General features: G+C 50.8%; 2 protein-coding genes across 3 annotated transcripts in view; one reads left to right on the forward strand and one right to left on the reverse strand.

Moving 5' to 3' along the window:
• Window positions 1–2,511: 2,511 nt before the first annotated feature.
• On the forward strand, window positions 2,512–7,966 carry CALHM2 (calcium homeostasis modulator family member 2). Its single transcript, XM_059900966.1, has 3 exons — window positions 2,512–2,728; window positions 4,750–5,463; window positions 6,881–7,966. Exons 2-3 carry the CDS (start codon window positions 4,909–4,911, stop codon window positions 7,295–7,297), a joined length of 972 nt encoding a protein of 323 aa, XP_059756949.1. The 5' UTR covers window positions 2,512–2,728; window positions 4,750–4,908; the 3' UTR covers window positions 7,298–7,966.
• A 1,178-nt stretch (window positions 7,967–9,144) lies between these two features.
• The window catches only part of PDCD11 (programmed cell death 11), a 40,639-nt gene continuing 24,121 nt past the window's right edge, over window positions 9,145–25,662 (reverse strand). The window contains exons 21-36 of one of the 2 annotated variants that reach the window (XM_059900965.1): window positions 25,329–25,391; window positions 20,761–20,869; window positions 19,148–19,237; window positions 18,854–18,956; window positions 18,251–18,428; window positions 16,174–16,230; window positions 15,462–15,584; window positions 14,779–14,901; window positions 14,091–14,397; window positions 13,777–13,893; window positions 12,944–13,093; window positions 12,480–12,727; window positions 11,617–11,785; window positions 10,883–11,036; window positions 10,222–10,387; window positions 9,145–9,488 (exon numbers count right to left, since the gene is read on the reverse strand). In XM_059900965.1, the coding sequence (XP_059756948.1) occupies window positions 9,317–9,488; window positions 10,222–10,387; window positions 10,883–11,036; window positions 11,617–11,785; window positions 12,480–12,727; window positions 12,944–13,093; window positions 13,777–13,893; window positions 14,091–14,397; window positions 14,779–14,901; window positions 15,462–15,584; window positions 16,174–16,230; window positions 18,251–18,428; window positions 18,854–18,956; window positions 19,148–19,237; window positions 20,761–20,869; window positions 25,329–25,391 (2,329 nt within the window). In that variant the 3' untranslated portion in view covers window positions 9,145–9,316. Of the gene's footprint in view, window positions 9,489–10,221; window positions 10,388–10,882; window positions 11,037–11,616; window positions 11,786–12,479; window positions 12,731–12,943; window positions 13,094–13,776; window positions 13,894–14,090; window positions 14,398–14,778; window positions 14,902–15,461; window positions 15,585–16,173; window positions 16,231–18,250; window positions 18,429–18,853; window positions 18,957–19,147; window positions 19,238–20,760; window positions 20,870–25,328; window positions 25,392–25,662 lie in introns of both variants that reach the window. The other variant, XM_059900964.1, reaches the window with a different exon arrangement.

A 25,662-nucleotide genomic window follows, 5' to 3' on the forward strand; every position in this document is an offset into this window, starting at 1 on the left:
CAGGCCAAGGTGGGCCGTAATGACATGACACAGCCTCATGTGGTCACAGGTGATAAGACAAGATGCCAGAAGCTACGTACACTCAGGAGAAGCCAGGGTGTGTCTCACCGTGGAGTTCTCGCAACATCATCAAGGTGGACTGCACATTTACTTAGCACTGGGCACGAAAGGCCCCCTGTCTTCGTCTGTTTGAATTGCTATAACAAATACGGCAGGCTGGGTAGCTTATAAACAACAGAGACCTCTCTCACAATTCTGGAGACTGGAAGTCCAAGATCATGACGCTGCCATGGTCGTGTTCTGATGGAGGCCCTCACTGGTTGGTAGCCAGTACCTCCTCACTGTGTCCTCACGTGGCGGAAGGGGCTGGGGGCTCTCTGGAGCCTCTTTTATAAGGCATCAATCCCATGCCTTAAGCACCTCAAAGTCCCCACTCCCTAACACCATCACCTTTGGGGGTCAAGACTCAACATATGAATTTGGGGGGACACATTCAGACCATAGCACGTCCCATGGAGATGTCCTTGGAGACTGCCCTGACACATCCCTCACGTCAGGAATCAGACCATCCCCAGAGCTTGAGCATTTAGAAAAAGAAGCTGATGCCTTCCCATTTTCTCAGAGACTAGCCCCCCGCCCTGGGGGAGGGGGGTCTAAAGTGCTGAGAGGCTCTGCCCTGAGGTGGGGATGAGGGTAGAGGGGTGGGAGGGGAGCTGCCTAGGGTGGAAACAGCTCAGACGCCAGAGTGAGAGAGAACTGGGTCAAATGCTGGATCCACCACTTACAAACTGTGTCCCTTGGGTCAGTTGCTTCATTTTTCTGTGCCTCAGTTTCCTCATCTGTACAGTGGGGATGAGGCACCTACTTCATGGGCTTGTGTGAGCATTAAATAGGTGAGGTGTGTAAAGTGCATGGCATGTGGTAGGCACTCAGTTTCTGGCGGATAATGTATCAATTTCCAAACCTGAGGCCTTATCCTCCTCCTCCTCCTCCTCCTCCTCCTGGACGTAGGGGGACGGGACGTAAGGAACTGGAGCTACCTTTGTCGAGGGGGAAGCTAAGGGCCGAGAAGATGAGCTTCTTGCCGCCCCCCACCCCCCAGACATCTTTGAGACTAAGTCCCACTCATCTAAGAATTCATTTTGATCTTGATCCCTATAACATTGTGTTAATAATTTCCATTCTTCCTTAGGCATCCTTCCCTCTAGTCCCACTTCTGAGACCCAGTCTCCCTCCCTTTAATTATTTGGGAAGAGGGCGAGACCTGGAAGCCAATGTGGGCTGGAGGGCTCCTCCAGGAGGTGGGACTTGCTCTAGGCGAAGAGTCAGATGAGTAAAGAGCAGGGGTGTGTTGGCAGCTGCGGGGTGGTGGGCTCCAGTGGGAAAAGCCAGCCCAGAGGTATTGGGAGGTACAAAATATGAAGAAAAGAGTAAAGTTTTGCGTCGGACAGACCTGGGTTCAAATACTAGGGCTGTAGGACCTGTAGTTACCCAATCCCTCTGACCCCCAGTTGTCTGTCTATAAGACGGATGTTACAAAGACCTGCTTTTTAGGGTTATAGTGAGGTTAAAGGATGACTTTTGAGGAAGAATTGGGAACTTTGTTTGGCACATGGTAGGACGTGAAAAAATAAACACTGGTCCTTTTCTCTTCATTCCTGCATGTGAACAAGCCCAGCTCAGGGAGGCCAGCATGTCACTCAGCAGTTCCATGCTCCCAGAACCACAAGCAGTGCAGAGCAGACAGGGGTCTGGGGGAGGGGGGCGTCTCTCCCTTGATCCTGGGGGTCATCTAGACTGTCCTTGGACAGGGCTCTCCCTTTCAGAATTCCTGACCCATGGCTTTTCAGCCTCAGCTTGCATACTCCCCAGACGGGGAGCTCATTATCATTTTCTAGGACAGGCTGGGCAGCTCTGATTGTTACAAAGGGCTTCCTTGAGAAACCTGCCTCCTCATAATTTCCACCTACCAGTCAGAGCTCTACCCACAGAGCCTTAGAAAATCCCCAGAGCCCAGAATTTTCTCATCAGTGCTCCTGAGATTTGAAGCAGCACCTGGGGAGCTAGCTGAAGTACAGACAGAAGAGCCAGCAGGGGGAGGGTTTGCTCAGAGAGGGGCAGGACGGCTCTGAGGGAGAAGGGCCAGAACAGGGGAGGGGCACCCCTGGCTTTGCGCACCCCGCTAGGAGGCAGCGTCAGTCTGGTGGCACCTCTCCCCTAACCCTGCTTGGGACCCAGTTCCGGCAGCTTCTGTCAGTGGGGGTCAAGCAGGGGATGCTCCAGAAACCGGCCTAGAGGGCAGGCCCGGGCCGGATCTGGCTGAGGCCCCCTGCCTGGCCCGGAACTGGTCCCACTGGCGTGGAGCCTCAGAAGGTAGGCGAGCCGCCGCAGGCCCCTCCACTTCCTCTCCTCCCCCCGCGCCGCCCTCGCGCCTCCCCCCACCCCACCCCCCCCACCCCCCACTGCCTGGCGCCCGCCCGGAGGTGGTTTTTCCACTGGCTGGCGTGAACCATCCATCTCACGGGTTCTGCCTCTTTTCTGGAGTTAAACTTTTCTGAAGACACCACCAGCCCCAGGCCCTGCTGGTCTCTCCAGAGCAGAAGCAAAGCGGGAGGGAGCCCGCTGAGGGCCGGGCTGGCCCATGCCCGGGAGCTCCAATGTCCTCAGGTCACTTGGAGAGCCCAGCTCCGTGGAGGCCAAGGCCACCGGTGCCCGCAGCTGACCCCAGGTATGGAAGGGGCACATGGCAGGGCCCCTCTGAGGCTGCCCAGAGGGATTGTCCGGGGGAGCCAGGCCCCTTGCTGAGGCCCCCAGTCCCCAGCCACCTGTTTCCTGTCCTGACTGTTGCTGGTGGAGGTCCCATCCCGGGCCTGGGGGCCAGGGGCAGTAGTCTCAGAAGATAGCCTGTTCCCTCCTCTGCTCACCACCCACCAGTGTTCAGGCATCTTGTACCCCGCTTTGGGTGGTTTCTGAACCCAGGGGAGCATATTAGGAGCCCTGAAGCCAAGAGGGGAGAAGGAAGAGGGAGAGGGGGTTGGCTTTAACCCGTTCATCCCCAGCAATATCACAAACTCTCTTTCCCGAGGAGTTAGGCTGGAGCCCCTGGGTCCCCAGGCAGTGAGTTAGGGAAGTCAGGTCTCCTCCTCCTCCTGGAAACCAGCCCATCTGGCCTCCTCGTGGCCACCCAGCTCTGCACCAGCCCATCTGGCCGCCTTGGCAGTGATTAGGAGGGGTGGTGGTCTAGAGAGGAGGCGTAGAAGGAAATATGGGCAGGTCTCCCCACCTTTGTTTGCTTCATCCCTCCACTCCCCAGCTGCCTCTGGCCTGAGGACTTTTTTCATTCCCGGGATGGAGAGAAGAACATGGGGCCACACCCTGGCCTGTGTGGGTGGAGCCTGGGAAGGGAGTTGGGGCAGAACATGGCTGGAGCCCGAGGCCATGGCCACTTCCTGGCAGGCTGCCAGCGCATCTGCTGCCCAGACCAAGGCAAAGCAGGCTCGAGAGAGGGTGGTGGGTATGGCCAAGCCTTAGCCTTCATCAAGGCTTCCTGTTGCTGGCCGGCTGGGCGGTCCCCAGGCCTAGGGACCTCGGTGGAACAGAGCTGCTGGATAAGGAAAGGGTAACGGGTGGGGAAGGGGAGGTTTGCCAGGGCTCTTGCGGATGGGCGCAGAGCAATGTCAGTAGGAAACCAGGAAAATAGAGGGCTCACTTAGCTTGACCCACCCTTGTCCACTTCCCAGGCCTCCTTACGTCATGTTCAAAAGTCCTGTCCAGGCACCGCCATATTTGAATAGCTTTGAGCAGAGCACTTTATCCTCTTAAGGCCTTAGCCTCCTGATCTTTGCCAGAAGGACAATCATCCCCCATCTGCCTCGCCTCTGGGAGGCACCCTCAGGACTGGACAGGGTGAGATGGAGGGTTTCACATATAGGGCAACTATCAGGCACTGTTTCTTCCCTTTCGTTTTCCTCCAGCATTCCTAAGAGGAGAGCAAGGACCAGATGACTTATCCTCTTTCCACAGATGAGGACACTGAGGTCCAGAGAAAGGTCATTAAGTGTGCTGAGAGCCAGCATCTCCTAAACCAGTCCAGAGCCTGAGGTCTCCAACATGAATAGGTTCTTATGAACTCCAGGGCTGCTGCACCAGGCTCACCACTGACTGGAGGCCCCTTCCTCCACCCCCCCACCCCCCCATATCACAGGGTCAAGTCCAAGTCCCTTATCCACCAGGACACCTACTCCGGCTTTTATACCCATGGGCTAGACACCTTGAGGACACACCCTCCAAATAGTCCTAGGTCCCCCAGCACACTAGCAGTACCTGGAATCCCAAAGGGAAAGCCAGTCAACAGCCCACAGTCCCCAATGCCACAGGGCCAGTCCTAGTCCCCACCTCAAGGGAAGCTTGTGGTGATGACAAGAACCTAAGTGTCTGAGGCAGATAGAGCTGAGCTTGAATCTCAGCTCTGCCATTCATGTGAGCCTGGTAAGCACTCACCCCAAGGAAGCCTCCACCTTCCCTACGTGCACTGGGATATCAGAGCTCAGTACAGGATCTTGACGATGGGCAATGAGGGACGTAAAGCGCCCGACATAGTAAGAGCTCAGTGAACAGTGGCTATTCTCACTCCACCCAGGCCCTGGGGCTCCCCGAGTCTCCTTCCTTTCTCACCAGCCTGACCACACAAGATCCCCTCGGTCCCTGTTTTTAGAGGCAAATACTGATCAGTCATCTACGGTCCCACAGGAAGCACCAGGCCAGCCACTGCAGGGGATCAAATGGCAAGACTGTGCCCTGCCTTCAGGGGCCCGTAGCCTGTGAGCTTTCCTAGTCCCACCAGGAGCCACTGTCCCAGTGTCCTCCTGCCTCCACCCTTGCCATCGGTCCCCCAGCTGACCCGTCACCATGGCAGCCCTGATCGCAGAGAACTTCCGCTTCCTATCACTCTTCTTCAAGAGCAAGGATGTGATGATTTTCAACGGGCTGGTGGCACTGGGCACGGTGGGCAGCCAGGAGCTGTTCAGTGTGGTGGCTTTCCACTGCCCTTGCTCACCAGCCCGAAACTACCTGTATGGGCTGACAGCCATCGGTGTGCCCGCCCTGGTGCTCTTCCTCATCGGCGTCATCCTCAACAACCACACCTGGAACCTGGTTGCCGACTGCCAGTACCGGAGAACCAAAAACTGCTCGGCCGCCCCCAACTTCCTCCTTCTAAGCTCCATTGTGGGCCGCGCAGCCGTGGCCCCCATCACCTGGTCTGTCATCTCTCTGCTGCGCGGTGAGGCCTATGTCTGTGCTCTCAGCGAATTCGTGGACCCCTCTTCGCTCACAGCTGGGGAAGACAGTTTCCCACCGGGCCAGGCCACAGAAATCCTGGCCAGGTTCCCGTGTGGGGAGGGCCCTGCCCACCTGTCAGATTCCCGGGAAGAGGTCAGCCGCAGGCTCAAGTACGAGTCCCAGGTAAGCCTGTGCCAAGGGAAGCTCCTCTTCTTTCTCTCCTACATGGTGGCTGGTGGGGAGGTGCCGGGATGACCCAGTATTAACGCTGGAGTCAGTCCTCAGGGGCTGAGCTCTCCAGGAAGTCACTAGATTATCAGCGTCAGGCATCAGAGTTGGGTAACTATGCGTCAGCGCTTGGTGAGGCAAGGGTGAATGCCATCCCCAATAAGAGAGATTTAAACATTGAAGGAATGTTCTTCTTGCTCAGACCAAGCCTTGATCCCAGTCACAGATTAAGCCCTTCGCTCCAGCCAGATTGAGCACGAACCCCTGCCGTCTTATGAAACGTTTGCTGTCGACCGTGAGCTGATGGTGGAGTGTGGCTGGCTCGAGGGATGAGCATATGCTCCTATCCCAGGAAAGGCCCCTGCCCAGCACTGAGTCAGCCGCAGGCCCTGCTGACAGGAGGCGAGTCCCTTGAGACAGGAAAGGGTGTCCAGTCGGGAGGCAGCAGCTGCCGCCCTGATCCTAGTCTCAGCCTTGGCTTAGTTCTGAAGGAGTGGAATTGGTCAGGGAGAGAGGGCAAGGGCAGAGACCTGGGCAGAAGCAGAAAAACAGGCCTCCTTACGTCAATGAGTTCAAAAGTCCTGTCCAGGCACCTCCATATTTGAATAGCACCTCCATATTTGAATATTTGAAGGAAGTATTCACTTAAGAGAAGCAGGGCATGAGGGAGAGATGGGAAAGAGCAGAGATTTTCTAAAGGGCTCCTCTTGGGTACAGAAGAAACACAAGTAGAAGCAGGGCTGGAGACAGCACCAAAGGAGATGGAAGGTGGTAGACAGAGAGAAAGAAAATGTATCTGATGATGCTCAAACGCTCACAGCTCTCTGTACAGGCTTAAATGGGGAAACAAAGATGACCTTGACTGTCTTAGCCCTCAACAGGCTCATAGCCAAGAGAGACAAGCACATGGGTAATTTCAAAACAAGGCAGAGAATGATGATATAAGAGGAACCAGGCCATGAGGACTCAGGGAAGGCAAAATTGCTCCCAGAAGGGATTTTTGAAGGCTTCCTGGAAGTGGTACGTGGGCTGAGCCTGGTAGATTGAGCTGGATTTTGGTGGGCTCAGATGATGTGGAGGGGGCCCTTGGGGCTGCAGGAATGGCAGCTGAAATCGCAGGAGGCTAAGTCTAAGTACAGAGACGGCGTGAGCTCAAGGGAGTGAGGGCAGAGAGGAGGAATTACAGTCAGAAGGGCCTGCCGCCCTCAGAGGAGCAGAAAATGTGGCTAGGGAAGTGACAGCTCTCAGGGGGTTGTGACGTCAGGTTCAGCCCAGCCCACATGCTCTGACCAGCTCCCGCTACTTCTTACTGGGGCGCTGGCGGTCCAGACGGCTCCTTGCCTGCCCTCAACCCTGCCCCTTCTCTGGCCAGCTCTTCGGGTGGCTGCTCATCGGTGTGGTGGCCGTCCTGGTGTTCCTGACCAAGTGCCTCAAGCACTACTGCTCACCACTCAGCTACCTCCAGGAGGCCTACTGGGCGCAGTACCGGGCCAACGAGAACCAGCTCTTCCAGCGCACGGCCGAGATGCACTCACGGGTGCTGGCTGCCAACAACGTGCACCGCTTCTTCGGCTTCGTGGCACTCAACGAGGATGACGAGAAGCTGGTTGCCAAGTTCCCGGTGGAAGGCACACAGCCACGGCCACAGTGGAACGCCATCACCGGCGTCTATTTGTACCGTGAGAACCAGGGCCTTCCACTCTACAGCCGCCTGCACAAGTGGGCCCAGGGTCTGGCGGGCAACGGCACGGCCCAAGACAACATAGAGATGGCCCTGCTCGCCTCCTAAGGGTCCTGTTCCCACACTCTTTGCCAATGACACTACCTGGTCCCAAACAAAACCCCATGGTCTGTTCACATCAGCATCAGAGGGGAATTTTTTTTTTAGGGGGTGGGGTGGGGCGCTTTGTGGGATCTTAGTTCCCCAACCAGGGACTAAACCTGCACCCTCAGCAGTGAAAGTGTGGAGTCCCAACTACCTGACTGCTAGGGAATTCCCCAGAGGGGATTTTTTTTTTTTTTTTTAACCATAGCTTTTGGGGGAAACAGGCCAGGAAAAAGGAACACAAAGTAAAACTGGGGAACAGATGTGAGAGCTAGTAGACAACATGGTCAGCTCTGGCAGGAAGGCTCTCAGACCTGAAGAAATTCCTTCTCCAGTTGCCACCAGCCACATGGTCAACAGCTTTGGAGAAAAGACCCTTTCCCAGAACTGGTCCTTAATTAACCATGATGTGGATGACCTTCGACTGGTAGGACCCAGTCCCACCGGTCTGGGAAGCCCCGGACAGCAGAGCCAGGTGACAATGAAACTCACCAGCAGGCTCCTTGTGCGGAACATTGTGTGTAACTGCATATGGACACCTGGCCCGGTGCTGCTCAGCTGGGAAGCAGCCCCCAATGTACGCCTCTAGCTTTATTTTCTATAAATTTTTGATAAAGCTTTTCTTAGTATAAAGGACTAGCTTGGTGTCTGCACGATTGGATGGGCCATGCCACAGCCGGCTGGAGGTCATGGGGACAGGCCCAAATCCCATTCCTGGGGAGGGAAGAGGACAGAGACTCTGGGCAAGACTGAAATGGATGGAAGGGAAGCCTGGGGCACAGGGAGAGCCAGGTGTTCCCACACGCAGGAAGGCCCTGGCATTGATGATGTCTTAACTGGGTTCAGTTTTCTGATTTGATCTGGGAAACAGATGGAACCTGGCCTTTCTCAGAGGGGAGCTCGGCTAAAATTTCACGAGTCAGCAGATCCTGCCCTTGCACTCACTAGGGCAGTCTAGCTCTCGTAACCTAGAGCTAGTGACCAAGAACCAGGCCAAGCCCTGCTCCGCCTCCCTCCCATGCCCGCCCCTGCCTGAGCCCCTCCACCACCCCTAAAATCTCTGATGTTCTCTCCCTTGTCCCTGTCCTGCTTTCTGGCATATGACTCAGTCACTTCTCACGGAAAAGCTCTCCAGCTCTCAGGACATTTAAAGCTCTGCCCAAGAAAACTTTAATTCCCTTAAGACCAAGCCAAAAATGAACTGGCTTCAACAACTAGCTGGGTCTGTGCTGGCCTCGAGGAACTCCAGAACATACAGGATTATTACTTACCAAGGAGGAGGAGAGACAGTCTTTCTGGGAACTTTACAGGGAGGTGGGGGTATAGCGGGCCCGTCATGTCCCCTCTCCCTCAGGACTCAAGGAACAACCAGCAAGTCAATCAAGGCCCTCCGCCCAGCAAGGTCTCCTCAGGGGAGCTACAGGGAGCCAGAGAAACTGTGCAGCTCTCCCAAAGCCACACAGCATGTGGATCTACGTCTCAGCCTCACAGCCTCCACAAAGGGGCACGAGGTACTAGCTGAGCTGAGGCTGAGGGAATGCCCAGAGACTCTGCGATCTAGGAGAGTGACCCGCTTTCCGGACCCTGCTGACCCCCACTAGCTGGACCAAGAGCCTGGCAGGGCCAAAGTGGGATCCTGACCACAGAGTCCCTGGGAGGCGGCCCTCCATTCCTGCTCCCCGGGGACCTCCCATGAAGGAGAGACTCTCAGCTTTTCTGGGAGCCCAGGAGCCTACTGCCTGCAACCACTGAGCAGCCCCAGAAAAGGAGAAAGATGAAATAAATTGGTTCTTAAAACAAGCAAAAAGGAATTATGAGAAATCTTAAATCCTTTTTTACCTTGACAGGATTACCCCACGCATGCTGCAGAAAAAGCAACACTTAAACAGAGTCCTCAGGCAACACAGTTTCTCAACTGCCCAGGCGCCTGAGGGTCGGCCTGGCTGGCCCACTGCCACCAGTGCCCTCGGAGCCAGCTGGCCACTAGTCCTCCCACATGGAGCTCTTAGCCTCCACGTATTCCAGGGCCTTCGCCTTTACCGCCTGCACGTCCTTCTCGGTGCCGTGTTGCTTCTCGTAGTCCAGGTAGCGCTTGAAGAAGAATTTCATTCGCTTGGGGGCCAGGCTCAGGTGAATGACCCGCTCGAAGATGTCCCTGGGAGGGAGAGCAGCCAGTGTCTGCCTCTTGGTCCCCGGCCACACGATTCCTAGCTAGCCTTCACCCACTTGCTCTACGGCTCTGGAGCCGGGCCCTCTGTTATCCAGCACTACCATTTCTACCTTTATTTTTATTCCCTTTATAAACTCCCATCATGTCTGTGGAGAGGGAGAACACCACCTTCACTTTCCAGAGGAACAGAGATGTTAAAGGACTTACTGGCCTGAAGTCACACAGTGAATCAGGACAAAGCTGATGGGATGGGGACAGGCAATGAGGTGTGGCTCTGTGAGGAAAGCTCTGCTTAAAACTCACTGATGGGCTTGGGTGAGGCATCAGTTCTTTCTGGACCGAAGTCCACCGGTCTCTAATCCTCCCTGCCCTGGGGGGATGCTGGCAGTTATCAGTGAGATCATGCCTATGAACATTCTCTACAATGAGAGCCAGGCTCAGCATTAATTATGAGGAAAACCCAAGTCTCCTGATTCCCAGGCCTGGGGCTAGCCTACCTCCCACCCAAGGTTCCAGCCAGACCAGAGGCTAGCTGCTGAGGCAGAAAAGAAACTGGAAACGTGAATGTCATAGGACATGTCACGTCAAAGCCGTTTTTCCAGACAGAGTAAGAGAACTGGGGTTCCGGGAGCTGCTGGAGGGCTAAAACTCCTCCAAGTGGCCAATGTTCCCAACCCCCCAACAGGCAATTAGGCCTCAGCCTGTCCTCCCCTCTCACCGGACTTCCTTCTGGCTGCCACGCTTGATGATCATGTCGATGTAGACCGACCAGACATCCGTGCGCTTAGGGTAGGTGCTCAGCGTGTTCTCGAAAATGGCTTTGGCGCGCTCTACATCCCCCAGCTGGAACTCAAGCTGGGCAAACTTGGCAATCACATCCACGTCTTCAGGGAGAGGACAACTCAGACACAGAAAGCAGACAGATTCCCTCATCACAACACACTACACTACAGGGACAGAGTCTGATGCCTGATTCCCTGCTCTTGGGTCCTAAGACGTAGGTGATGACAAGAGGGACAGTGGGGCGGGTTTAGGGCCAAATACACAGATGGGCACTGATCTATGACTCCCAAAAGCAGGCATCCTCCTCTCTGGACCAAGAAGGGGGAATCAGGGGATGAGAGGTGGGCCGTGGGGCAGGCAGAGGCAAAAGAATTAGTGCTAATTCCTTTCTGTTCCTCTATCTTCGGAGTTTAGAATTTAAAATGCAACACGAGCTATGTTCATGAGCATACAATCAAGAGAGAGATAGCCACGTATGCTCCACAAGGCTTTCCTAACACCAGCCCTTGGATGAGGAGACCCCCAGCCCTCTGCCCAGATGGGAGACAGCCCACTGCGCCCTGGAATTGGGCCGGTGGGTGGGAACAAGCACTCACGCTCTTTCTTAGGTAGGCACTCAAGGGCTCGCTGCATCATGCGGTGACTGGCCCCAGCCTGGCCCCTCCGCAGAAGAAAGGAGCCGTATTTGATCCACACAGCTTTCTCCTGCCTGAAACGTTTCAGCATCCGGTTGTAAAGTTCACCAGCTTCCTGTGGGAAAGACGACATAAGCTGAGGAGAGTGATTAAGACGGAGGGGGCAACGGCAGAGACAGGCAGCTACACTCGTGGGAAGCTAGACCTGGGCTCACAGACTCCATCAGTATCCAGGCCCAATGTCAGGTATGCAGGGCGGCGGGGGGGTGGGTGGGGAGAGGGCAGGTGCACAGGATGAGGAGAGCGCATGATGGGGAGTCTCCCTCCTAAGCCTGTGCCGTGAGGAGGTCCTAAGACTAGAAGAGAGAACGTGAGCATGACGAGGGTGAGGAGGAGAGATGAAAAAGGGCTACTGGGGTATGTCGCCTCCGGTCGGTGACACCCGTCGGCATCCCAAGGGATAGACCCCGGGGTCTGCTGTCCCTTCCCTTCCCTCATCCGGGCCCCACATTCCCAAAGCGGAGGTGGGGGAAACGATTTCTCCCACCCGGAAGGTGAGCAAGCCTGGGGCAGGACTGGGTCCAGATGCGGCTGTTCTCCCCCGAGACTTCCCGGCTGCCTCTGGGACTCCCAGGAGCTCGTTTCTAAGTGGCTGAGGTCCCCCTGGCAACCGGCCACCTGGCCCAGACTCCTACCTGGAATTTCTCTGACTTGGTGTAGATGTCAGCCAGATGGAGAAAGACCTTGAGAGGCTCGTTGTACTGCACGGCCCGCTCGAAGACCTTGGTCAGTGACCCCTGGGAGCCGTACATGTTTTCTAGGTTCAGCAGGGCCACCCACACGTTCAGCTTCTCCTGCTCCTCTCTGGAGGGAGAGCAGTCAGCACATGAGCTCCATCATCTTGGTCCAACGAGCCCCCCACTGCCATCGGGGGACTGGAACTACATCCTCCTCCCCAGGCCCCACCCACGTCCTCAGTTCCCACCCCCAAGTGCAGGCCCCGAGAGGCCCTGTCCCCACTGCAGCTCACACAGAAGCAGGGACCCCGACCCCATGGCTGTGGGGTCTGGGGCTCCCCTGGTTTCTGCCTCCACTCTTGGGAAGGAAACCTACCAAATCTCAAACCGGCCTGAGGTCTGGACTGGAAGGAATCTGTGGTCTGACTCTCCCCCCAAACTAGGAGAATGATGCAAAGGAGTGCCATCCCTCTTTACTAGCCTTTGGGAAACCCGCTCTACCCTCCGCCTGGAAAATGGTCCCCGACAGCGTTTACGCCCAGGTGTGTGGAGAGGTGTTTTCCCTCTTGTACTTCTGCTCCAAGTGGGGCACCTGACTGAGGGCCCATGCCTCGTGTAAATGTTACCCTTAGCTAGCTCGGTGAAGAGGACTATAAAATATAAATGAGCAGATCTATTTCACAGACGGCACATCTCTGAGAGAAAGCCTGTGAACCCACAGGCGCCCGGTGGCAGCTGCCCAAACTGCCGCCAGCCTGCCGAGGAGACACAGCCCCCCCTGGAGAAAGACAGGGCCCCAAGGCAGGAGGGCATAGCGAGACCTGAAGGAGATGGTCTTGAGCGCCCTCTCAGCCACGGCCCGGGCCTTCTCGATCTCCGTTGCCTGCAGGTGGAAGGCCATGTACTGCAGCCACAGGATGGAGCTGTTGGGGGAGCTCAGCACGAGTCGGTCAAAGTCATCTGCCGACTCCGGCTGCCGCCCGGGATCCATCAGCGCCTCCTCAATGCGGGACAGCTCTTTCTCTGCCTTCTGCTTCTCCAGCTCCCTTTCCTTCTTGCTTTTCTTCTTCTGCTGTGGAAGGCAGAACAAGTGAGTAATCTGCTCCTCAGCCCCGGGGAAGTCTGCGGTGGAAGTCAGGAGCTGGCAGGGCAGCCCCCGAGCTCCGCAAATACTCCCAGCCTGAAACGGCCCCACTCCTCGGAAGACACCCAGGGTAGGACAGAGCACGGAAGACCGGCGCCAAGGGTCCCTGCAGAAAGGACGAAGCCCTGGAAAATACGGCACCGTGGCTTGCTCTGGCTTCTCGTCCTCCTCGCTGTCGGAGCTCTCTCTGTGAGGTGGCAAGGCCGGGGTCAGAGTGTCCAGCTCCACATCCCAAACGAAGCCGGAAGACAGCTGCAGCCGGGGTGCTTCTGCCGGCCTGGTCTGCTTCTCCTGGAAGATCACAGGCGCATGTGAAAAAAGCACTGAGCCCAGGCTGCCCCTGTTCCGTAGTCCCTTTCCACCCGGAGGAGCAGGGACTCCCACGGTGCCCAGAGACCTTTTCTCTCCTCCCACGGCCAGGCTAGGCCCCGGTCCACTGGGGACACTTTTAGGAGTGACATGAAAGCTTCCTTTGTAAATAAGTAGATTTAAGTAATATTTTTAAAAAGCTACATAGGCAAACACATATAAACGTGCAGGCATAAAACAGCAGTAGAGCTAGGACAGAGGTGTGACAGATGTTCTGAGGGTGGCAGGGATGCGACACCTGAAGTCTGGGAAGCTCTTCCACATCTGCCCTCAGTCCCAGGAGCGCTGTCCTCATTTCTCAGAGCAGGACACAGGCTCAGACGGACAAGCCTCCTTTCCTTTGCCCGTTCCCCCACCCCCACTAATTCAATTCCGCTCCAGCTAATAAATGACTAGAATTGACTTTCACAGCCCATTCAACAGGTGAAGCAGCGGCCCTGTTCTCAGGAGCTGATGACCAACTGAGGAAACTAGACGCCCCACCTCCTCACATTTTACAGAAAGTGAAGACAGGAGGGTGGTGCTGAGGACAGCCCAGCCCCCTGGCCGGGGAGCAGGGCCTCCCTCCTGGGACGGCTCTTCCCCCGCATCCGGCCACCGCTCACCTGGGGCCGCACACCTGTCTCCTCCACCTCCTCTTCTCCTTCCCTGTAGTACACTTCCACACCGCTGTCATCCTCCTCGGATGGGGCAGCTCTCCTCTGCCTCTTGTTCCCGCTTTCCTGGGATGACAGGCGGGGACGATGCTGAGCCTGGCTTCTCCCCCCCCCGAGCGCCCTCCGCGGCCCCGGGCGGTACCCTCTCCCCACCCAAACTCAGCCTCTCTCGGTCCACGAGGCTGAGGCGAGGTGGCTGCCGGGCGGATTCTGGAAGGCTCTCCTTTTCCTGTGAAGGAGGCCATCCTCCCCGAGGGCCCTACCTGCTCACTGCCACACTCCAGGCGCGGCCGCTTGCCCAGCTTCTTCGCCTGGGGCTTCCGGAGCTCTTTCTTCCCCTTGCTGGGCAGCTGTGCCCCCTCCTGCCCCTTCCCAATCCTCTTCTCTTTCTGTTTCTGATTTTTCCTCTCCTCCTTCTCTTCTTCTCCTTTGTGGTCTCTCTCCTCTGCCTCTGTTTCCCTCCCCTCTTGCTTCGGAAGTGGCAGTCCCAGGGAGGCAGAAAACACGTCCGGCTTTCCAGTGTCGTCGGCGGGGATTGACAGCTCTACCAGGTTCTCCTGGCGGTTCAGGCTACGACAGGGAGACCAGGCAAGCGGACCATGAGGACAGCATAAGGAGCACAATGGTCACAGCGAGCAGCCCGCAGTTTTCGGGCCCTGCCCCCACCTGCCTTGGAATCCGTGCAGTAATCTCAGGAATGATCTGCACAATTGCTTGGTAGAAAAATACAGAGGGCAGCTGTGCTATCCCTTCCTCCGTCCCCAAAGACGGGTGCCTGTGTAGAGGAAAGTCTCCACAATTGCCTTTAGGGGATGAGGTAGAAGGCTCCACACAAAGGGAGCTCATTCATCGTTACTTACCATTGCCTAAGCCATTATGCTTATAGTTCACCTCTCCATCTCCACCCAGCGTTCCCGGAGAAAGAGGTGAGAAAGAGAGAAAAGCACCTACCTTAGGACCTTGGCTGTGAGCAGCTTGCCTTCGGGGAGATACCTGTCATAAGGGGCATTCTTGGACAGGCTGTACTGGGAGACATGTGGGTATTGGGCCAAACCTGTAACTGAGGGGCCGAGGCTGACAGGAGAGAGAGACAAGGGTCCTGTGGTCAGAAACACGGCAACAGAGTCCCCAGCCAAGCCTAATGCCTCCACTCTCCCAGAGACTCAACTTGTGACGAGGATTTAGGACAGACATAAGGTTCCTGGCACTCAACAAAATAAAGAGGGCTTTGTAAACTGGAAAAATCATCAAGCGTAATGAAGACATAATTGAAAGATATTCTTTACCCCATATCAGAGCATCACAATGCACTCACAAACTGCTAGAAAGACCACAAGAAAATGAGGAAACATAATTACAGCAGGGAAGGCTGTAACATCTGGGGGTCCATGGAACATTTACAAATCATGCATGGACATGCCATATTCTTTGTCAAAAAACCCAAACAAGAGTAATTCAAAACTTTTTTGAAAGTATAAAAAGACTTGGAATTTAAAACACTGGTGGGAACACAGACTCTCCTTCCTTCATGTCCCCTCCAGAGATGGTGACCAGGGAGAGCAGCGGGCCAATCAAGACAGGCCCCGGGAGAACACTCGGGGCTGGTCCACGTCCCCGGGCTCCACCTCACTCACCCTAAGAGCACACCGGACGGCTGGACAGACTTCACGTAGCCCCTCAGGAGCTGCCCTTCCTCAATGTCCTGGATGGAGTTAATCTCAGGATCTATTATTTTGCTTTTCGTCTCCGGGTTCGTCCTAAAGGAATAAAAGGCTTACTACACATGTACCTCTGACCCCATTTCCCGACCCTTACCCCCAAATCTCCTGTGATAATCACACTTTGTAAGAATACGACTCTGGACCTGTCAGTAGGACATCACCGTCAGAGCCCAGCCCTACCCTCTCCTGAACTCCTGTCAGCTGGGGACAGCTTTAATAGTAACAGGGAGAGGCTGAGCAAGCCAGAGGGAGGTTAAACCTCATATATCCATTTCAAACCGTGACTTCAGGCCAATCCACTTCACGGCACACTTGTCCCTACTATGCAGCCCTCGGGGCTCCATCACCTCCCCTCACTAGGACCGCCATCTGGCAACTTTGAACACCACTATGGATGTTTGAACCATTCTTTGGGAAACAACAGCCTGAGCAGACAGGTTCTTCTACAATCTGAATGTCCTCAGCTTTTCTGGATGAAAAACGGGGCCGGGCATAAAGGGGGTGAGCAGAGAAGCAAGCTGGGAGGCCCAAAGCTCTGTGTCAGATCCACGCAGCCTCTCCTCAGTCCTCTGGGGCCGGGGGGTAGTTCTCCCCCAATTCTTCCCCCAACAACACAGACACTCACCTGGACGATCGTAGTGACAAAGTCAATACAGGGCCTGTAGTGGACAGGACATAACACCTGGAATGAGAGCAAAAGAGAAGGAAACGCTGACGCCAGCCAGCACCTCAGGAGACGGGAGAGGGCCTCGGCTTCCTCTCCACGAGGCTGAGCAACAGGCGAGAGCGAGGGCTCTGTCCATCCTGCTGACAACCTGCTGAGGGACTCGGGACAGGTCCCCTCTCTGGGCCTCAGTTTCCTAGTTCGTCAAGTAAAAATACCGCTACTTTCTCTCCTCACCCAAGAACGGTGCTGGGAGGAGGAAATAAGAGGATACATGCAAGCCCTCTGGAAGGCGCACAGAGCCGCGCGGTGAGTACTTAGGAGGTGAGACCAGCCCTGCATCAGGGGCTGGGAGGGTCTGGTCTCGTGGAGAGACAGACTCAGGACAGGAAACCATGACAGGGGACGGCCTGATACCACTGCCGACTCAGAGCAGCAGGTCAGAGGAGCCCATGAGGGAGGCCTGAGCAGGGGAGGCTTCTGGGAGGGAAACAGGGTTTACTCTCCGGGGTGGTTTCCAAACCCACCATGCAATGGTGGTGTCATTTATACCACCACGCAAGGTATAGAATCTTATCAGTAGAAAGGATCTCAGCAACAATATAGTCCAAATTCTCCCATGACAGGCGTGTGCCTTTTCTACCAGGGAATCACAGCTCTTAAAGCAGGAAAGGACCTGAAGGGATCATCTATCTTTAGGCATTTAACTTATTATTCACATTGACAGATGAAGGAATTACAACTGAATGCTACTCATACATTTAACTACAATAATGTTATTTTTAAAAAATATTTTGCTAAAAAAAATCACACCTGTATTTTGTAAGCCTAAATAAGCAAAGCAGAGATGATCTTGGATTTCCCTCTGACTCATTCTTTTTCTTCTCCTCGGCCCTGGGCATTTTTGTGCTGTTTAGCCCTGACAAGTGGTTGAGAATTTACGCAGGTGCTGGTGGCTAGGGGAGGACAATTACTACTTTCCGGTCTCTGCCTCCTGAAGGTGTCTGCTCCACTGTTGGATAACTGTGGTTGTCAGACAAGTCTGTATTGTACAAGGCTGAAATATGCCTCTCCATGCTAGTTTTATTCAGGCTATAAAATGGTTTTAAAACTCTGAGGTAGGTTCATTTTTGTGCACCCAAAATAGTTCATAAAGCACCCCCCAACTGCAAAAGGTTACTGCCGTCCTCTTGCAGACAACACATACAGATCAATTTTTTTTTAATTAAAAAGATGAATGGGTTCAATAGTAAAATGAGGAAGCAACTTGGCCAAGCAAAGCACAGAACAAATGTAAACAGCCAATAAACATGAAAAATGACCAGTAAGAGAAATTCAAATTAAAATGCGAGATCAATTTCAGCCTATTCAATGGCAAAGATTAAAAATTAAGAATATCCAGTGCTGACAGGGGTGTGAGGAATGAACAGTCATATTTATTGTTAATTGAGATAAAAATTAGCAAAGTCCTTTTGGAAGACACTTTGGCAAAATGTATAACATTGTTTGACCCATCAATTTTACTCCTAGGAATTTATTTCACAGTTATACTTTCACTAGTATCCAAACATATGTGCAAAGATATTCACTTCAACATTACTGTCCATCAACAGAACTGTTTAAATAAACTGTGATTTTTTTAAAAAACACATAATGCAATACTAAAAAAAATGTTAAAAATAAGGTAAAAGAACAAGGCTGTTGTTGTTCAATATACTAGCATAGGAAAAGAAAAAGTGTATGATAAACTGCCGTGAGAAAAAAGCAAGTTGTAGAATAGCACATAAAATGCAATTCTACTATTACGTACGAGCAAATTATACCTATATATGTTAGAGTCTTGAAAGATAGAGATCAAAGTATCTAATGGCAAAAAGTGGTGGAGAAAGAGAGGAGCAACAGCAATTTTCATTTTCCATTTAATATACTATTTTTTTCTGGTACAAAATCACACATCTATAATTAAAAGAAAAACAAAAACAAAAAAAACCCCACCAATCCCACAGAGAGCTGAAAAGAGGAAGAGAACTCAGCCTACCTGACAATCTTCTGTGGGGTGAAGTTTTCCAGGGGCGTCTCTGAGTAGGAGTCACTCAGGTGAAAAATACTGACTCTTCCGATCTTCCCGAAGGGGAAGGAGACGGTCAGTCCCTCCTTGGGAAGCACCTTCACCACGCGGCCCATGGCCACTTCCCCTTTCTCGAGCTTGTGAGGACCTGGCAGGAGAATGAACCAGATTCAGGGAAGAGGAAATGAGCCAAGAAAGAAGCCGAGACACTGGCCAACCAGAGTCCGGGGGAGGTGGAGGCGTCCAGACTCGGGCTGTCTAGGCTGAGTGGACCTGAACGATCACACAGACCCAGATCACCATGCCATGTGGTCAAGAATGCCAGGGCCATGTGGTGAACAAGCCTTTCTGAGAGACCTAAGAAAAACAACTGTGTAGGTAAAGGTGACTCAGACACAAGCCACAGAGCAAAGCCCCGAGAGAAAAACTGTTCCAAGGACATAGCCACCACACTAGGCTTTCTGAGGACTCCAAAGCCCACGGCATCCTTCAACCTGGGCAATGACTGAAGACCTCTTCCCGCTCCCTTCCACCCCCTCCCTTCCCTGACCAGGTCCCATTTCATCACCACACCTATGAGTGAAAGACACAAGAAGGCCTTGGAGGAATCTGGGCCAACCACGGTGGCCTTCAGGGCCTGGCCAATCCGGAACTTCTTATCTGGATGTTTCAGAACCTGGAAGGGCAAGAAAATTCTTCTGATGTTTGAAGAAAGGCCTGTCATTTATCCAAAACCACAGCATTTAAGTCTGCACAGTAAGCATCTCCCACGGTACGGTTCCCTGTACCCACTGTGAGCACACACCAGACACTAAGTTGAGCTCAGGGAGCTGGGGTTTCCTCTGCAGGGACCTCAGGCACACTGACCTTGAAGCTAAGAGAAGTGAGCAGTAAGGGAATTCTCCCCCGGATGTCTGGAGCGATGTCCACCTCAAGCCATTTCTTAACCACGTTGTACTGGGGGGAGAAAAAAAAACAGGAGGAGAAATGGAACGGGCAGATACAAGTGTCTCTTCTCTTCCCTTCACTAAAACAGGCTCTCCTAAAATCACAGGGCTCAAAGGGCCCAAAGCCTACATTTTCCCAAGGAACAGGAACGCACCCCTACGTCCCAATGCCCCTGTCCAACCTCCACTTCTCGCAGGCTTCACTCAGAGTCTAGCTCAGAGCCTTCACCAGCCCAGCAGAACATGCATCTCTCCTGGTGCCTCAGCTGATGAGGAGGCAAAAAAGGCCTCAGAGATATCCTCAAGCAGTAGGACCAATCCCACTGACCTCTGTCGCCTCCCCCAAACTCAGCTGTGCCCAGTGACCGTTAACCATCTTCAGGGGCTAACATCTTATCTCTAAATCTATTTAGATTTTGCTCTTGACACAGTGCTCTGCCCTAAATACACACCCCAATTTTCAGGTCAACTCAACAAAACATTTATCAAGCAGCCACTATGTATACGGCATGAGAGTGATAAGTAAAAGCCAGGCCCTGCCTTCAAAGAGATTACAGTCTGCAAAGAGTAAGTCAAATGAGTATGCAGGAGCAAGAAACAAGTAAGAGCACAATATGTTAAGGGACCCTGTAGGAGAACTAGTAAGAAGGGAGGGTTATCTGTGCTGGACCTTGAAGGGTTGTAGGCAATAAGAATAGACAGTACCCCCAGTGTAGAAATAAAGACAAGAAGGGAAAAAGATAGAGGAGGTTTTCAGCATGACTGGTGTACCAGATTCATAAGGTCAGATTATGAAGAGCTTAAACACCACTCTAAGGCATCTTGGGTTTATGAATGTCTACAGACAGTAGGTAACTAAAAGGATCGAGCACCACAGACATACTCAGATACATGCTCATGGAGGAAGAATCTGGCAGCAATGAAGAGGAATTATCCCTCAGGGTCAAGCCCAGACCAACCTTCTCTCTGATGTATTCCAACTAGTATAGTTCTCACTGATCTCTTCCCTTTACTCATCTCCTGTTCCACGTGGGGTTAGAACACATAATCTGGCACCCAATTACATACTGTTTTGCACTGTTCCCGAACTTTATAAAAGGCAAGAATCTAAAATCCAACATTTTATTTTAAATAAAACATTTTTATTTTTATTTAAAATATTTGTGTGTGTGTGTGTGTCTTCTGATAAAACTTTATTTGTGGACACTGAAATTTGAATTTTACATTATTTAAAATAAAATAAAGAACTGGATTTAAAACCTTGCTCTATGATATATTTTTCTTTCCATTTTGTACAATTAATCTATAAATACGTGGAACTGTGGGTTGCTTGCTAGCTGTTTTGTAAGCCATAAATTTAGCTCCTTGATTAGACCAGAGGTTTTCTAGGAGCAGAGGCCTTCTACTGTCTTCTACAAACCAGCATGGCAGCAAACACAGAAGCAAAGCCTAGTGCAAATGGTCACTGTCAGTTTCTCCCCGTTTGCTTCTGTAAGAGGGACAGCGTCGCATTGCAGGGCGTGCACTACTCACCTTCTTCAAGAAGCAAGTCACAGTCTGACCAGCCTGGTACTGTTTAATCTTCTCCAAGGGGCTAACAGAATGAGTGTTGAGAGCAGTGTGGCCATCCTTCTCCAGCTCTCTGGTTGCAGAAAGGCAATGGAAAGAGTAAACCAACCTCTGGATAAGCTTCTAGCTTGAAACCATCTCCCCCGAGCGGCCATGGATTGATTTTACAGGACTCCGCTAACTCATACAAACCCACCATGCACCACCCCCCGCCCCGCCATTTCTCTCCTTAAAGGGGAATGAATGTTCACAATACCTGCGTGAAAATTAATCCTTTCCAATTCACTCACCTAGGTGTGAACAAGCTGTAAAGTAGGTAGCCAACAATAATCTTTGTAAGTATAGGAAACAAAACTATTTTACTTCTTTCAATGCTTTAGCTACTGCTTTACAGTTTGCAGAACTGCTTTCACAAATAATCTCTCACTGAATGTGACAACACTCTCATGTGTGAATCAAGTAGGACAGATATTATTAAACTCATTTTATGCTACAGACCCAGGAGTTGAAGTCAGAGTTCCTGATGCAAAAATCCAGTGCTCTGTCCCCTATGCTACCTTGGCATTATCATTTTCTTGATTCTCTTTTTCTTCTCAGAAAAGCAACAAGGAGATGCGGTCTGAAAGTTATCAGTCCACAAATCACTTCAAAGGAAGCACAGAATTCCCACCATTCCAACCAGCCCAGCTTACCAATTCAAATTTCTAAAACAAAACAGAACTCATCAGTAAAATGGTACAAGTAATACTGGTAAAACTGTAACGTATAATAGCAAGTACTGGTGAATATAGGAACACAGAAAACTCAGATACTAGTAAAACTGAAACACACCCAGCAATTCCACCCTAGAGAAATCCCTGCACAGGCGCACAATGGAACGAGTTCAAGGATGTGCACTGTGGCATTGTGGAAACAACCGTAAACGTCCTCCATCAGCTTGAAAATATATACAGTTTGGCACAGGCACAGGATGGGTTACTGTTTTAACTCTAGACCCCGAAATGGAGAGATCGCAAAAAAACAAAATTTTGAGTGAAGAAAACAAGCTGCAGAATATTAAGCACAGCATACTATTTATGTAAAATTTGAAAACCATACAAAATAATTTTTTGTAGATATATATATATGTATATATAACGAAAGTATAAAAGCAAGAGCTGGATATATGTCAAATAATAGAGAATTTATCCTCTGGGGGTGAAGGGAGAAGCCTGGGAAGGGAACATCTGTAAAATGTTATTTCTTAAAACACACACAGAACATCCATGTGCCTGGCACTCTAACAGATAACTAACAGATAATTTACATTCATTATCTATAATGCCTTTATACATATATATATTATATATATATATGTATAGTTAGGATAAAAAAATTTATTCACTCAATAGCTGATACAGGAATGCCTCTGTTATGAGCTGAATTGTCTCGCTCAGCCCCCCAAATTCGTATGTTGAAGCACCAACTTCCAATACCTCAGACTGTGACTGTGTTTGGAGATAGGGAATTTAAAGAGGCAATTAAGTTAAAATGAGGTCGTTAGGGTGGGCCTTAATCCAACATGACTGGTGTCCTTATAAGAAATTAAGCTACAACTCAATAATAAAAAAACAACCTGACTGAAAAACAGAACTGGAACAGACATTTCTCCAAAGAAGATAATACAAATGTCCAAGAAGCATAGGAAAAGGTGCTCAACATCACTCATAGTCAGGGAAATATAAATCAAAACCACAGTGAGATATTAACCTCACATCTGTAAGGATGGCCATTATCAAACAGAAAATAACAAGCATTGGCAAGGATGTGGGAAAAGGGGATCCTTCCCTGCACACTGTTGGTAGGACTATAAAATGGTGCAGCCACTATGGAGAACAGTATGGAAGTTCCTCAAAAAACTACCATATGATCCAGCACTCCTACTTCTGGGTATGTATCTAAAAGAATTAAAAACAAGATCTCAAAGAGATATCTGTATATCCATGTTCATTGCAGCACTATTCATAATAGCCAAGGTGTGGAAACAACCTAAATGTCCATTGATGGATGAATGGATAAAGACAACATATATACACACAATGGACTATTACTCAGCTTAAAAGAGAAGGAAATCTTGCTGTATGTTACCACACGGATGAACCTTGAGGATGTTGTGCTGAGTGAAATAAGCCAGTCACAGAAGGACTGTGCAGGACTCCACTTATATGAGGTATCTCAAGTAATCAAACTCAAAGAAACAGAAAGTAGAATGATGGTTGCGAGAGGCTGGGGGGGTCAGGGGGAAATGAATGGCTATAGAGTTTCAGTCATGCAAAATGAAAAAGTTTAGAGATCTGTTATATAACAATATGCATATAGTTAACAATACCATAATGTATACCTAAAAAGTGTTAAGAGGGCAAATTTATGTTATTTATGTTATGTTTTTACCACAATAAAAAAATTTGAAAAAAGAGGAGATTAGGACATAGATAAATACAAAGAGAAGACCATATGAAGACACTGGAGAAGATAGCCACCTGCAAGCTATGGAGACAGGCCTCAGAAGAACAAACCCTGCTGATACCTTCATCTCAGACTGAAAGCCTCCAGAATTGTGAGAAAATAGATGTCCGTTTAAGTTAAAAAAAAAATAAAACACAAACACACATAATAAGTATGTGTTATCTTTTTTCTTTTTCCAAAATGATTTTAAACTACCTCTCTTAAAAAAAAGGTGGGCATAACTACATTAATGGCAAGAGAAAACTCAGTGACTAGCAGGAATTCCAGAGATACATGTAATGACTTCTGAACTGCTCTGCTCTCTTAACTCCCCCCGGCCCCACAAACGGGTAAATGAGCAGGTACCGTTTTATCTAGTTTGAGTGTCCCTCACCAACCCTGAACTCAACTCGAAGACACACGACATTCTCTTTGTGCACAAGAGCGCCATATACAAGTGGGAATGAAAATATGATGGCATTTCGTAAGTAAGTCAACACCGTCAATTAAATAAATGTTTTTCCTCCTGACTTCGAAATATGTATTTTAAAGCATAAAGCATTTGAGAAATATAGCAACAATAGCATTATGTTTATACTAAGTTTCTCAGGGGCCTTGATTAAAATAAAATAATTAACAATACAACATAGGTACACGGAGGAGGTGGAAGATGTGCTAGAGTTTTTTATCTGTCCATCTGTCTATCTGTCGTTATAACTCTCCATCCTCCATCTCCTCTATGGAATGAACTCATTTCCTGGCTTGGCCCACACTGCCACTACCAAGGACCACCGCTATGGCTCACACCAGTCTCCATAGACAGGAGGGTGGACCAGCACAGCAGTGATAGTTCATGAGAGGCTCCAGACTCTGAGGGTCAAGAACCATTCAGGATGTTAGTAAGTCTTCCCACAATGCTCACTGACTCGCCCCTTGCAGTATTCATTAATTTAACATACCTACCCTTAGCCTGGATAAACTACTTGACCTTAACCCTTAATTAAACAAGACATCCAGCCTCACAGGTGAAGACACCACAGACTAAAACAACGAATATGAGGAGGTCTCTGTTTTCACGACAAAGGGACACAATCAAATCTACAAAACTAAGGAAACCACCGATTAAGCAAATAGGAACTAGGAACGTGTGCATCCGCCAAATCTCATCATTCTGGAACTAAAGGGCTTACTCTCACATCCTTCAAAGTAAGCGTTGTTAGCGTCTGGTACTTCAAGGTTCCAGGAATATTTCCCTACCTCAGACACAAGCCTTCTCAGAACTATTCCACTTCTATTCTGATCCCTTCAGGATGCTGACCAAACCTCATCTTCGGAAAGCTGCTTAAGAGGTCTTTCCATGACATCCTAGGCACGTAAGACTTACAAACTGGATGGATCTGGGCCTGACCCTGCAGAGGCACTGGCACAGTCACGTGTATCTAACTTCATTCGCTGATGGCCTATCAGTTCCTAGAGGCTGGGTTTTTTTTAATGGGGGAAGCAGAAGCAGATAGGCCCATGGATCAACATGGATCCCCTGCTTAAGATGCTCTGCAAGAACGACCCCAGACAAACTGGATCCACCACTTCCTGGAACTACTAGCTCTACCAGTCTGCCTAGAATCCCTCGTGGAACATCCCTCTGCAGAATCCACCAGAACATGACCTAAAATTTCAGTCACCAAGCAGTAGTCTATTATCAAAGAACAGGCATCCTTGGCTACGTGGTGTTTATTTAGGGAATTCCTGAGTTCTAGAAAATTAGGTTGAGAGCAAAAATGTTTCTTTTTGCTACATACCAACAAACAGAACTGCAATCAGCCTTTAAATGGATACTTAAACGCTGAATACAGCTTTCACATTAATTCTCATATAATCCCTCTAACCAGCTGTATGAGAACCAGACAAATATCCCTCCTGGAGAAAAAAAGACAACCTGGACAGAGAGAGGCAAAATAAGTCACAACCCTGGCTGAATCAAGACCAGAATTCAGGCTCCTGACTCCAGCCCAGCGCTCTTTCCATGAGACCACCGGAGTTGCCCTCACCTTGGCCGAACACTCAGCTCCGGGATGGTTCGAATAAATCTGGGATGACTTATTGGGAGAAACCTGTAGAAACAAATAATGTCAAATCAGTTCTCTTATTCTCTGTAACACCATAATCGGGAGACCAGAATTTCTAACTGCCCACCAAACCGAGCTTAAAAAACCGCCCACTCCGCTGCCACACCGCCCACTGGTAATACCAGGCCTGAGGGCTTCCATTCTCATCGTTTGAGTAAATGTTAAGGAACTGGCTCATCTGATCTTTTACGGTTGTCATATTAAACCCTGAAAAGAATTTTCCTTATGGACGATATACTCCAACTCTTTCATTCTA

Source organism: Balaenoptera ricei, chromosome 16 (genome assembly GCF_028023285.1).
Source record: "Balaenoptera ricei isolate mBalRic1 chromosome 16, mBalRic1.hap2, whole genome shotgun sequence".
Classification (NCBI taxonomy): Eukaryota; Metazoa; Chordata; class Mammalia; order Artiodactyla; family Balaenopteridae; genus Balaenoptera; species Balaenoptera ricei.